We start from the raw sequence: 12,717 nt of genomic DNA, 5'->3' as shown, positions 1-12,717 counted from the left end.
GCGCCGTCAATGGCAGCCAATGTTAATAGAAAAAAAGGGGAAGACCACCCTCTGAGCACGTGTCGGGAAAAGCAGCTTTAGTGGAGTGGATAAATCCACAAGGACTCGGATTTGTTGTCACTTTCAGCTGCTTTGCTGTTAAATGTGTCATTACTGCTTTCAAATATCTCCAAACCAGCGCTCTTCAACTAAAACTCTAGCCTATAGCATTTTAAGATATGCCAATTTGTACTATAAAAACATGTCTGGTCAATAGTTTTTATTTGGGGAAAAATGTTAAATTGACCAAATTTGGAAGTAGGTTTTTGCCCATGAGTGACCTCACGCACACACATTTGGCAAGCGATGATGTAAACGTAGGGTAGAAAAGCTGTTAATATTCTTAATGCTGCAGCTTGATATGTAATCTGACACATGTTCTGACATGTTTTAATGTTCTACTATATTCAGAAACAAGTGTAATTCTACCATATTTATGTTCTAACCCAGTGTGTTGGAGCGGTTTTTATGTTGTCAGAATACAGTGTTTTAATTGTGCCTTCACATACTGTGTGTGGAAGTCGTTTACCGATTCTTTGGGTACTACTATCAATTGTGATCAATATTGTGCGGATGCGCAATACTTGCATATATATATATATATATGGCGGAAAACACAGATAATGCTGAAAAAGCAGTTTCTGCTCTTGCACCCCTCTTTAAAATAAACTGCTGTATTTTAAGCCAAAAGAACTGTTGTGTTTGATAGAACAATATGTCTATATGCTGCCATAGCAAATTCATGGCACAATAAGCCCCTGAACTATTTTATTTGTCCGTTTAACCTCGGAAACCCGTTGACAGACGTCACGCAACCACTTTTGTTTTAATCTAGCCATAAAAAAGAAGGTAAGTAATCGTGTTTGTTATTCGAAATGTCTGTCATTTTTAGCTTTAAAAATTCTTCACTCGCATATTTTAAACTTTTAAACAAATTACGTCACAATGAAAAAATTGTCGTCTGTGAGAAAGTCACGGATATCGACCTCACAACTATCGCTAAATTGTATTTTTTTCGTTACCGTCGCATTTTCCCCAATATTTTAGATAATAAATAATCGATCCAAACAAAGAAAAATGGAAAATAAAAACCGTTTAAAAGGGTAAATATATGAAATGAAATGAAAATCTCGATTACTCTTTGATGTCTGCAATTTCTGCATCGCGACCATTGTTATATTACCATGTTTCACCCATAAAATCCCCCAAAAATCCAGCTGTTGCCATTCACAGTTGTGTCTTGACACTCGGTGGTAAATGCTACATGGAGTTTTTGGATCGAAAAGGGGTAAGTACGTGATAGTATCTCATTAAAATCATGCCGTCTTTATTTACAGTGGGGCAAGTAAGTATTTAGTCAACCACCAAATTGCAAGTTCTCCTACTTGAAAAGATTAGAGAGGCCTGTAAATTGTCAACATGGGTAAACCTCAACCATGAGAGACAGAATGTGGGGGGGGGGGGGAACAGAAAATCACATTGTTTGATTTGTAAAGAATTTATTTGCAAATCATAGTGGAAAATAAGTATTTGGTCAATACCAAAAGTTAATCTCAATACTTTGTTATGTACCCTTTGTTGACAATTACAGAGGCCAAACGTTTTCTGTAACTCTTCACAAGCGTTTCACACACTGTTGCTGGTATTTTGGCCCATTCCTCCATGCAGATCTCCTCTAAGGCAGTGATGTTTTGGGGCTGTCGTTTGGCAACACGGACTTTCAACTGCCTCCACATATTTTCTATGGGGTTGAGATCTGGAGACTGGCTTAGCCACTCCAGGACCTTGAAATGCTTCTTACGAAGCCACTCCTTTGTTGCCTGGCTGTGAGTTTGAGATCATTGTCATGCTGAAAGACCTAGCCACGTCTCATCTTCAATGCCCTTGCTGACGGAAGGAGATTTTCACTCAAAATCTCTCGATACATGGCCCCATTCATTCTTTCCTTTACACAGATCAGTCGTCCTGGTCCCTTTTCAGAAAAACAGCCCCAAAGCATGATGTTTCCTCCCCCATGCTTCACAGTGGGTATGGTGTTCTTCGGATGCAATTCATTATTCTTTCTCATCCAAACACGAGAACCTGTGTTTTTCTACCAAAAAGTTCTATTTTGGTTTCATCTGACCATAACACATTCTCCCAGTCCTCTTCTGGATCATCCAAATGCTCTCTAGCGAACCACAGACGGGCCTGGACGTGTACTTTCTTCAGCAGGAGGACACGTCTGGCAGTGCAGGATTTGAGTCCCTGGCGGCGCATTGTGTTACTGATAATAGCCTTTGTTACTGTGGTCCCAGCTCTCTGTAGGTCATTCACTAGGTCCCCCTGTGTGGTTCTGGGAGTTTTGCTCACCGTTCTTGTTATCATTTTGACATCACGGGGTGATATCTTGCAAGGAGCCCCAGATTGAGGGAGATTATCAGTGGTCTTGTATGTCTTCCATTTTCTAATAATGGCTCCCACAGTTGATTTCTTTACACCAAGCGTCTTACCTATTGCAGATTCAGTCTTCCAAGCCTGGTGCAGGTTTACAATTTTGTCTCTGGTGTCCTTCGACAGCTCTTTGGTCTTGGCCATAGTGGAGTTTGGAGTGTGGCTGACTGAAGTTGTGGACAGGTGTCTTTTATACCGATAATGAGTTAAAGCAGGTGCCATTAATACAGGTAACGAGTGGAGCCTCATTAGACCTCGTTAGAAGAAGTTGGACCTCTTTGAAGGCCAGAAATCTTGCTTGTTTGTAGGTGAGCAAATCCTTATTTTCCACTCCAATTTGGAAATAAATTCTTTAAAAATCAAACAATGTGATTTTCTGTTTTTTTTCCCACATTCTGTCTCTCATGGTTGAGGTTTACCCATGTTGACAATTACAGGCCTATCTAATCTTTTCAAGTAGGAGAACTTGCACAATTGCTGGTTGACTACTTATTTGCCCCACTGTACGAAAATCCAAGTTAAAAAACAAATGAGAAAATATTTAATATAAAGAATAAAAATTATGCTTCAAATAGTTGCTGATTCATTTGATGATCAATTAGCTTTGGCAGCCCTGATGGTGACACCTGTTCTGACTCACGTTCTCATGTTTGCATGTATTTCGCTTCAGTGCGGTCCTAATGCTGCTGTTTAAACTGCTCCCATGCAGTAATCTGAAGCGCAGCTTTTACTGGCTGGAGTGCAATCGACCTAGCGCCATCCACTGCCTCCCTCCCTCCCACCCTCGCCGCCTCCAGCTGATGCGCGTATTGGCATCCGCATCTTTCCGCCTGGCTGACTTATCGAGGATTTGTCGGCGTCCTCGTGAGCAGCGGGTTAATTGTTATCGACTATTTTCTCTTTGAAACGGAACGTGATTGAGTTTCCAGAGACAGCCAGGCGGGATGCTCCCGTCCTCGTCCAGAAGCTCGCCGTTCTCACCCTGGTCGTCCATGGAGCAGTCGGACTCGGAAGCGTTGGACATTAGCGCCAAGGTGCAGCTGCACGGCGTCCTGTGGAAGAGACCTTTTGGACGACCCTCGGCCAAGTGGTCGCGCAGGTCAGAACTTTCAAAAAAGTGCTATTTTTTAAATGATACTTCAAAATATTTAATACAGCTTTCCTTAGGATATGGCACTGATGACGATTTAACATGTACTCAAATAGTAAAGTAGTTGAGTTGATTATTTAATGGTCAAAATAGAGTGTTGACTTATGTAAACTCATCATCCTGGTGACATAACCAATAACAGGCGTCACAGATAAGTCAATTTGGAGCCATTGGTGGTACGCGCGGTAAAGGTCACTGCATGAAAGTGTGTGAATGTTGTTTCCAGGCTACTGACAGCGATAGACGTCCAATCCATTCGAACTGGGAAAGGATGGTAGCAATTGTTTGCAGTCAAAAAGGATTGGCTGTTTACCACTGTAATTGATAGCAAAGCATTAACAGTGTTAGGAAAGTTCATTTTCTACATGAACTATATCAAATTGCAGTTCACAAATTTTAAAATGAACTATTCAGTTTATAGTTCATAATTCAAATTTTTTCCCCCCATTTTTAATTTTAATTCTTTTTTTTTCCTTTTTTTTTAACATTTGTAGTTCTTTTTCTCCCCATGAATTGCTACAATTGAGAGAGTCGATATTAAAACCTCAGACAGCAATTATTTTATTCACTTAAAAACTGGAACTGTGTTAGATTCATCTTCATATTTAATTTCAAATGTACGTCGGCAGTACTGACCTATTCGTAAAACTCACAGTGTATCACAAAAGTGAGTGCAGCCCTCGCATTTCTGCAGATATTAAAGTATATCTTTTAATGGGACAGCACTAACAAAATGACACTTTGACACAATGAAAAGTAGTGTGTGTACAGCTTATATAATAGAGTTCATATATTTTCCCCTCAAAATAAAGCCATTAATATCTAACCCCTGGCAACAAAAGTGAGTACACCCCTTAAAACATGGATGTCCAAACCTGTCCTCAAGGGCCGCTGTGGGTCCTGGTTTTTGTTCCTACCAATCGGGCACAGACATTTTAACTAGGGTTGTTCCGATCATGTTTTTTTGCTCCCGATCCGATTCCGATCGTTTCAGTTTGAGTATCTGCCGATCCTGATATTTCCCGATCCGATTGCTTTTTTTTTTTTTTTTTTTTTTGCTCCCGATTCAATTCCAATCATTCCCGATAATTTTACGCGATCATATACATTTTGGCAATGCATTAAGAAAAAAAAAGAATAAAACTCGGACGAATATATACATTCAACATACAGTACATAAGTACTGTATTTATTATGACAATAAATCCTCAAGATGGCATTTACATTATTAACATTCTTTCTGTGAGAGGGATCCACGGATAGAAAGACAAATTAAGTGACTTTGTATATTGTGATTAAATATTGCCATCTAGTGGATTTTTATGACCGTTCAGTAAATGATAATTCAGCCATTTAACTTCTGCCCAAATGCATGATGGGAAGTGCAACCATGACTGTGCGTAATGGTACCAATTGATATATCTTCTCAGCTTTGGGAAATAAGATAGGGTGTTAAGAAAAAGATCAAGTACTGCCTTTCTTCCCCACATTGCTTCCCACGATATTTCTGATTGGTGAGAGAGGAATTGTAAGGCTTTAGTCATTTAAAAAAGGCTTCAAAGGCTGCTGAAATTCTCTCTACTCATCTTATGTTGCATTTTAGTTCTGTGTATACGTAATACAGTACCATTATAGATTGAACGCGACAATGCGTGACTGGGTAGTGCAGTGCGTGTGGAAATTGCATTAAATATTTTAATGTTATTACCGCCATTGACGTGATAAATTTGACAGCCCCACTTTAAGCCAAGACTAAAGACTGAGGATGAGTGTAAGTCATTTTGTCTGTAACGTTAAATACAATTAGAAAACGATTTAATTTAAAAAAAAAAAAATATATATATATATATATATATATATATATATATTAGGGCTGTCAAACAATTAAAATTTTTAATCGAGTTAATTACAGCTTAAAAATTAATTAATCGTAATTAATCGCAATTCAAACCATCTATAAAATATGCCATATTTTTCTGTAAATTATATATATATTCTGTAAAATAATTTGTTGGAATGGAAAGATAAGACACAAGATGGATATATACATTTAACATACGGTACATAAGGACTGTAGTGGGCATTTCACTCTACTGTCATTTAAATCTGTCTATATTGTCCACACTCCGAAGCGTCTACTTTTTCCAAAGCTAGACAGCTAGTGAACGACGCCTTAATAATCAGACTTCTTCCTTTTTCATTTGATTTATTAATAAAATGGCCTCAAACCATTGTCCTCTTTGGACCGTAGTGAAACTACAAAAAAAAAGTACACAAGCATTGCATTAGCAACAAGGTTAGCTTAGCACGCTATACAGGTTCACTAAACATAAACAAAAAGCGTCTCATACAAAAAATATAACATTTCACTTACTAACATAATTTGTACATTCTTTACAACAACCATACTTACGGACAAATCTTGTCCAAGGATCATATAAGCACAACATTACAACGTAGGCGTCAGCCCGAGACGTCGTGCAGCCATATTGAACTGGCAAGAAAGCAATAAACCATGTCGCAAAGCGACCACAAGAGTTCGCTGTTAGACAGCACAAAAAACCTTGCTGTAAAACTTACCAAAAGGCAGAATACTGTCTGAGCGGGACATGTGCGTTAATTGCGTCAAATATTTTAACGTGATTAATTTAAAAAATTAATTACCGCGCGTTAACGCGATAATTTTGACAGCCCTAATATATATATATATATATATATATATATATATATATATATATATATATATTAAAAAACCCTAACCCAAAGAAAAATTGAAAAAAAATTTTTTTTAAAAGGGTAAATATATGAAGAAGAAAATCTCGACCACTCCTTGATGTCTGCGATTTCTGCATCGCGACCCTTGTTATATTACCATGTTTCACCCATAAATTCCCCCAAAAATCCAGCTGTGGCCATTCACAGCTGTGTCTTGACACTCAGTGATACATGTGACATTGAGTTTTTGTATCAAATAAAAGATAACTACGCGGTAATATCACGTTAAAGTCATGGCGTCTGTAATTCTGCTCTCGCGTGTTCTCGCCTCCAGATAGGGTTTTGCTGTTTAAAACCCTTTTTTTTTTTTTTTCAATAAAAATGTCCTCCTGTCCAAAATTTTTCTTCCCCCAGAAAATTTTGATTTTAAGCTTTCCAATGACGTATCACACATGCATATATAATTTTGAAATTTCGTCAAATTGGGGGTCTCAGAGCGGAACTTCGAGTCACCTGAGTGTTATATATATGGCATAAAAACACAGACAAGACTGAAAAAGCAGTTTCTGCTCTTGCAACCCTCTTTAAAATAAACTTCTGCATTTTAAGCCAAAAGAACTGTTGTGTTTGATAGAACAATATGTCTATATGCTGCCGTAGCAGATTCATGGTGTTTTAAGCCTCTGAATTATACACTCGCATATTTTTAACATTTAAACAAATTACGCCACAATGAAAAAAATGGTGTCTGTAAATAAGTCACAGATGTCTACCTCATAACTCGCTGAATTGTATTTTTTTTTTTTTTTATGTTAGATGATAAATAACTGATCCAAACAAAGAAAAATTGAAAAAGAAAAAGTTTCAAAGGGTAAATATGGAAAAAGAACATCTCGACCACTCCTTGATGTCTGCGATTTCTGCATCGTGACCCTTGTTATATTACCATGTTTCACCCATAAAATCCCCCCAAAATCCAATTGTGGCCATTCAATTGTGTGTCTTGACACTCGATGATATATGCTACATGGAGGTTTTGGACCGAAACAAGGTAAGTATGCAATAATATCTCGTTAAAATCATGGCGTCTTTAATTATGCTCTCGCGAGCTCTCACCTCCAGTTAGAGTTTTGCGTAAATTTTTTTTTTTTTTTAAATGCCCTCCTGTTCAAAATTTTTCTTCCCCCAGAAAATTAAGATTTTAAGCTTTCCAATGATGTTTCACTCATGCATATAGTAGGACAATTTTGAAATTTGGCCAAATTGGGGGTCTCAGAGCGGAACTTCAAGTCGTCTGAGTGTTTTCCGCCATATGTATTTTAACAAATTATAAAAACATTTAACAATCAAAATGAAAAAAAAATGTTTTAATCTATTGGACTTTTAGCACTGTCAATGGCAGCCAATGAGTTAATGACATTTTTTTGTAAGAGAAGTATTTTGAGATGAATGTTTTCCCCTTCAGAATATCTAAATAATTTGTGTTTGATAACTCTGATGATGAAAGTACACTTTTCCAATTTCTGCATCTCGCTAAGATTCTTCGTGATCAAAGACAGTTTTTTGCTGTACTATGCCGAGAGTGAGAAGAGAAGCTTTGAGAGCAGCAGGATGTTCAACATCCACCCCAAGGTCGGTCAACTTCTCCCGCCTTCCCCGGGGAGATGTACGCCACTCACTCAATTGTGCATTTTCTTTCTTCCCATCAGGGAGTCATTCCTCTGGGAGGATGTGTGGTGTCTGCCACCGAGGACATGGGCATGCCCTTCGGCCTCGTCATCAGCCTGGAAGACTTCTCGGTGAGCACTTTTGCTTTACTGGTTGGAATACAACTTTAAGATGGACAGTACAGTAAAATAAAATTTGTGGGAAAAAGAACAACTTTTGGGACTACTAGAATTAAGTCATTATGTTGTGAGATTAAAGTCGTAATATTATGATAATTAAGTCATACGTTGTAATTAGTGTTGCACCGATACCATTTTTTGGCCCTGATAACGATATCTGGCTGTGCAGTATCGGCCGATACCATACCGATACCACCCCGTTTTATATATATATATATATATATATTTTTTTTTTTTTCCCCCAAAGAACTATATAATTGGATGTGAAATCATTCTATCAAGGCTTTGTCAGGCTGTTGCTTACCTTTGCAAAATAGGAAAAAGAGTAGTACAAAGTGAATAGTCTACTAAACCCTAGTAGACAATAGATAAACCTTTAGCTCTCAAAGGCCAAAATAGTGCTACATTTGTGAAATTAATAAAACATGTATAATGCTAGCCCAACAGTAAGAAAGTAAAAATAAATTCATAATAATAAACTCTGAATGAACTGAATAAACTTTTTTAAACCTCTCAAAGGCCAAACAGTGCAACTTTCATGAAATTATTGTCACATTCTGCTGCTGGTTAGACTGTGTTTTGTTGCTGGGCTGGTCGTGGGGGCGTTCCTGACGTCGCAACTGAATCCAATGCAGGCTAATCAGCGCAGCATTTAAGCACGGGTGGTCTCAAAGATATTTGCCTTGCTGATCGCCATTTGACATCTCGCACTAGTCTCGCTACATTTGCTTGTTACGCCCCTGCATTGGTTTTTTTTCTGTTAGTGTGCTGCTCTCGTTTGTAACCTCTACCCTGTGCAGGTATTTGAGTGTTTTTACTTTGGCTTTTTGGCACGTCTTAGTTAACCTTCGAGTTTGTAGTATTGAGCTCCGTCGACCTGCTGTCACGGGGTCCTTTTATTATTTCTTCTATTCCGCGATCGCTTGTTATTTTTTTGTTTGCAATCATTAACCCTTTAACACCGAACGTGTCGGGAGCGACGCATTTACGCATGTCGTCTTTGAATCTTCGTCACGCTGTAATTACGTCACCCACGTGCCGCTGGTTGGTCTCATTTGAAAGTGCGGAAGTTGATGTCCACACCAGTTTTTATTTGAAGTCAATCGACCAAGAAAAAGGGGAGATAATGTCATTTGAGTTTTATAGTTTTATTGCACTCATAAATATGCATTAAAACGCTGCATGTACCATGTATCTATCTCCATATTTCCATCATTTCTTGTCCTTTTTCAAAACCGAAAGCAGCACAAAAGACTACATATCCCAAGATCCGTTGTGATGTCAAGAAGGACGAACCGAATGTGAACATTTTTAATAAATTGCCGAGCTTGGCACCAACTAAGGAAAACGAGGCATGAACACCGGTTGGATTGCGCGAGCGACTTTGAAACGTGCAGAATGAATCAAAAACTAAATTTAGCGCAAGCTAATGCATTTTTTCATCAACTCAAGGAATAGGATGAGCTGTATTTGTAGTTTTCCTCGGATTAGTCGGCGTCTCGGCGAGTAGAAGTGACAGCAGCGCTCAAACGGCAGAAGAGTATGCTGTGTGACGTTCTATGTGACGCAGCTCAGTGACCTGTTCAAAGACAAACTTTATTGAGTGCGCAAAAAAAAAAAAAACTTTATCGAGTCGCATGCCTGAAAAAATTGAATTGAACTGAACTACTTGTCAATATTTTTGAAAATACTTTTTTTCCAATGTTACATATATTTTTTCTTCACTATGAATCTTTTCAATTTTTATATAGATGTGTGTTCGAAAAGCTTGATTGCATGTGCGTATACTTTAGATAAGGTGATGGGTATAATACCTAACTTCACAAAGAGATATCCTCCAAACCCTTTTTGTGTTAGATGATATATATAATTTTTTTTCTCACTATTTTGCACTGTATATAACCTGTTTTGACCATAGTATGTGTAAAGGCCAAAAACGCCTATGACCATACCCGCTGTTTGTGTTGAATAGTCAAACATAAAACTATTCAATCTTATTTTTTGCTATTGAATGTTTATCCTAACAAGTTGAATAAATATTATCAAGCTTCAAAACGGTTGGTCGAGCATGTTTGGTTGTCAATGGGACATCAACATTACAAATTTTGAAAAAATATTTGCGGATTTTTTTGTCTTTTTGGGTCCGAAATGTGGATTATAATTGGTCAGTGAAGAAAACAACAGTTTGGACATGAAGTTCAAGGTGTCCTGAAAAAAGGGACCCAACTTGGCCATTGTGAACAATTTTTTCTTTGCAATATAAAGGCAACATCAAATGCTTGCAAATTCAGCCAAAATAGGCTTAGGTGTTAAAGGGTTAAACCCTTGTACGTATCCCCCGCTTGTTGTCTGCTTCGAGTTCCAACTTTGTTTCCGCATTTGCGGACGCTAACAGTTATAAGTAATAATAATTGACCACAGCATCCCGTCTCTCTGTTAGCCTCCTTTTTTCGGGAGGGGGGAGTCCCTTATTTATATTTCTGAAAGATGGCAACCCTACTTTGGAAACAGTTCCCAAATTACTGCGGCATTTCTTTCAGTAAAACACAATAAAAGTAAAGTAGACGTAGTGAACTGACCAGAGATTGTTGCTCCGATCCAGCGCCCTTCCTCTGGATAGCAGTCCTGCTCTTGCAGGCTCAAACTCGTTGTGTTCGTTCACATTTCGTCTTCAAATGTTTTATCAGGTTCGAGGTATTGAAGTTAGCCGATTTAGCTCCACATCTGGAGACTTTCAGGCCGCAAATCTTGCATGCAGCCATTGATTTTAATCGACGGGATTTCTATTTTTGAAATACTTCCTGGCCGCCGCCATTTCTCCTGGTTTCTCCATATGAAAAAGCGGCCTTGTCATTGGTTAGGACTGGCTATTGGCCCGCTCTCATTGGTCTGGAGCAGGCCAATAGCAATAGCTGCTTGGTGTTCACGTGTCATCATACAACGGTGAGACATGTCACAGAGACGGAGTGTAGTGAGCGCCAAGAGGAAAAAAAGGCTGCGGTCAAATGTTATAATAATGGACCGGTAAATGGAATCGGCGCCGTCTTTGTTGGTACTCGCCGATACCGATACCACCATTTCGGGCTGGATCGGCGCCCCCCTGCCAATACTAGTATCGGTGTCGGTGCATCTTTAGTTGTAATACTACGGCAGGCGTTGGGAACCTTTTTGACCAAGGGAGCCAAAACACCCAACAGCTATCCTTTATCCATGTTAGACATCTGAGTCTGCTTCTCAGTCATACAAGGCGACTGTCCAGCCAGACCCAACGCTCACAGCAGAGGTCAGTGTATCCTCCATCGTTAAAGAAAATACAATTCTTTTGGACTTTTTGGATAGTTATTTTGAGAATTACTTAAAGGGTTGATTCCGATTTACGCAGAAATTCGGGTTACGTTGCCAGCGTAGGAACGGAACTCGTTCATAACCCGGGGACTACCTATATATATATATATATATCTATGTCCTGTATGTGTATATTTATCTATGTAAATTAGATATGTGTACCCTAATTTTCGGACTATAAGCCGCTACTTTTTTCCCTTATTTTGAATCCTGTGGCTTATAGTCCAGTGCGGCTTATTTGATGATTTATTTGGTTTAATAGGTAAAACTTTATTTGACAGCGGCATCATAAGACTGTCATAAGAACGTCATAATTATGACATGACACTATCATGGGCATTACTGAATGCTTATGACAGATGTCAATATGTGTCATGTGGCATATTATGTCACTAACTCCATTTATGTCCAGCTCAGATCTTTTACGTCCATTCAAAAGTGAGATAATTTGCTGGATGACACTAACCGACATCTGTTATAAGCATTCAATAATGCATATGACAGTGTCATGTAATAATTATGACAATATTATGGCACCACTATCCAAGAAAATGTTACCAAATACAATAGCTAGCAATTAATGAAACAACTGTAACAGTAACTGAAGAAATAATTAGCACAGAACATGAATTTTGATAATTATTTACATCTGTAGTGCCGCAATGCATGCTAGAAGGAATGTTGGATGACAACAGTGTTGAGAACAGGTGGCAGCAGAGGTTGACTGTCTCCCCTAAGGGAGCAGTGATGGCCAAATGAAGATTTTTGAAACAATAAGGCTTTGCAGCCAATTGGTTCAAAGCTTCATGGTGGTTCATTTGGTTTCATGACAGTCTTATAATGCCTTTGTCAAATGAAGTGTTACCAGTTAATATCTTTTGGTGTAAATATCCCATAATACAATGAGGACAACTGCGGCTTATAGTCCAGTGCGGCTTATCGATGAACAAATGCCGTTTTCATGTCAAATTTGGTGGCTGGCGGCTTATAGTCAGGTGCGCCTTATAGTCCAGAAATTACGGTATTTGGATTAGGGGTGTAACGGTACACAAAAATCTTGGTTCGGTACGTACCTCGGTTTTGAGGTCACGGTTCGGTACATTTTCGGTACAGTAAGAAAACAAAATGCAAAATATAAATGTGCTAGTTGTTTATTACACACTTTTGTGCTTTCAACAATAGGAACAT

At 38.5% G+C, this 12,717-nt stretch overlaps 1 protein-coding gene across 1 annotated transcript in view; it reads left to right on the top strand.

The window, feature by feature from the left end:
* The first annotated feature begins 3,385 nt into the window (after positions 1-3,385).
* The window catches only part of plekhd1 (pleckstrin homology domain containing, family D (with coiled-coil domains) member 1), a 32,262-nt gene continuing 22,930 nt past the window's right edge, over positions 3,386-12,717 (top strand). The window contains exons 1-3 of the mRNA XM_057860419.1: positions 3,386-3,571; positions 7,876-7,969; positions 8,047-8,136. Of these exons, the coding sequence (XP_057716402.1) occupies positions 3,417-3,571; positions 7,876-7,969; positions 8,047-8,136 (339 nt within the window). The 5' untranslated portion in view covers positions 3,386-3,416. The remainder of the gene's footprint in view (positions 3,572-7,875; positions 7,970-8,046; positions 8,137-12,717) is intronic.

The sequence above is a fragment of the Corythoichthys intestinalis genome, chromosome 15 (genome assembly GCF_030265065.1).
Source record: "Corythoichthys intestinalis isolate RoL2023-P3 chromosome 15, ASM3026506v1, whole genome shotgun sequence".
NCBI classification, from domain to species: domain Eukaryota; kingdom Metazoa; phylum Chordata; class Actinopteri; order Syngnathiformes; family Syngnathidae; genus Corythoichthys; species Corythoichthys intestinalis.
The sequence above is the reverse complement of the archived record's forward strand: the minus strand, read 5'-3'. Positions and strand labels throughout refer to the sequence as shown.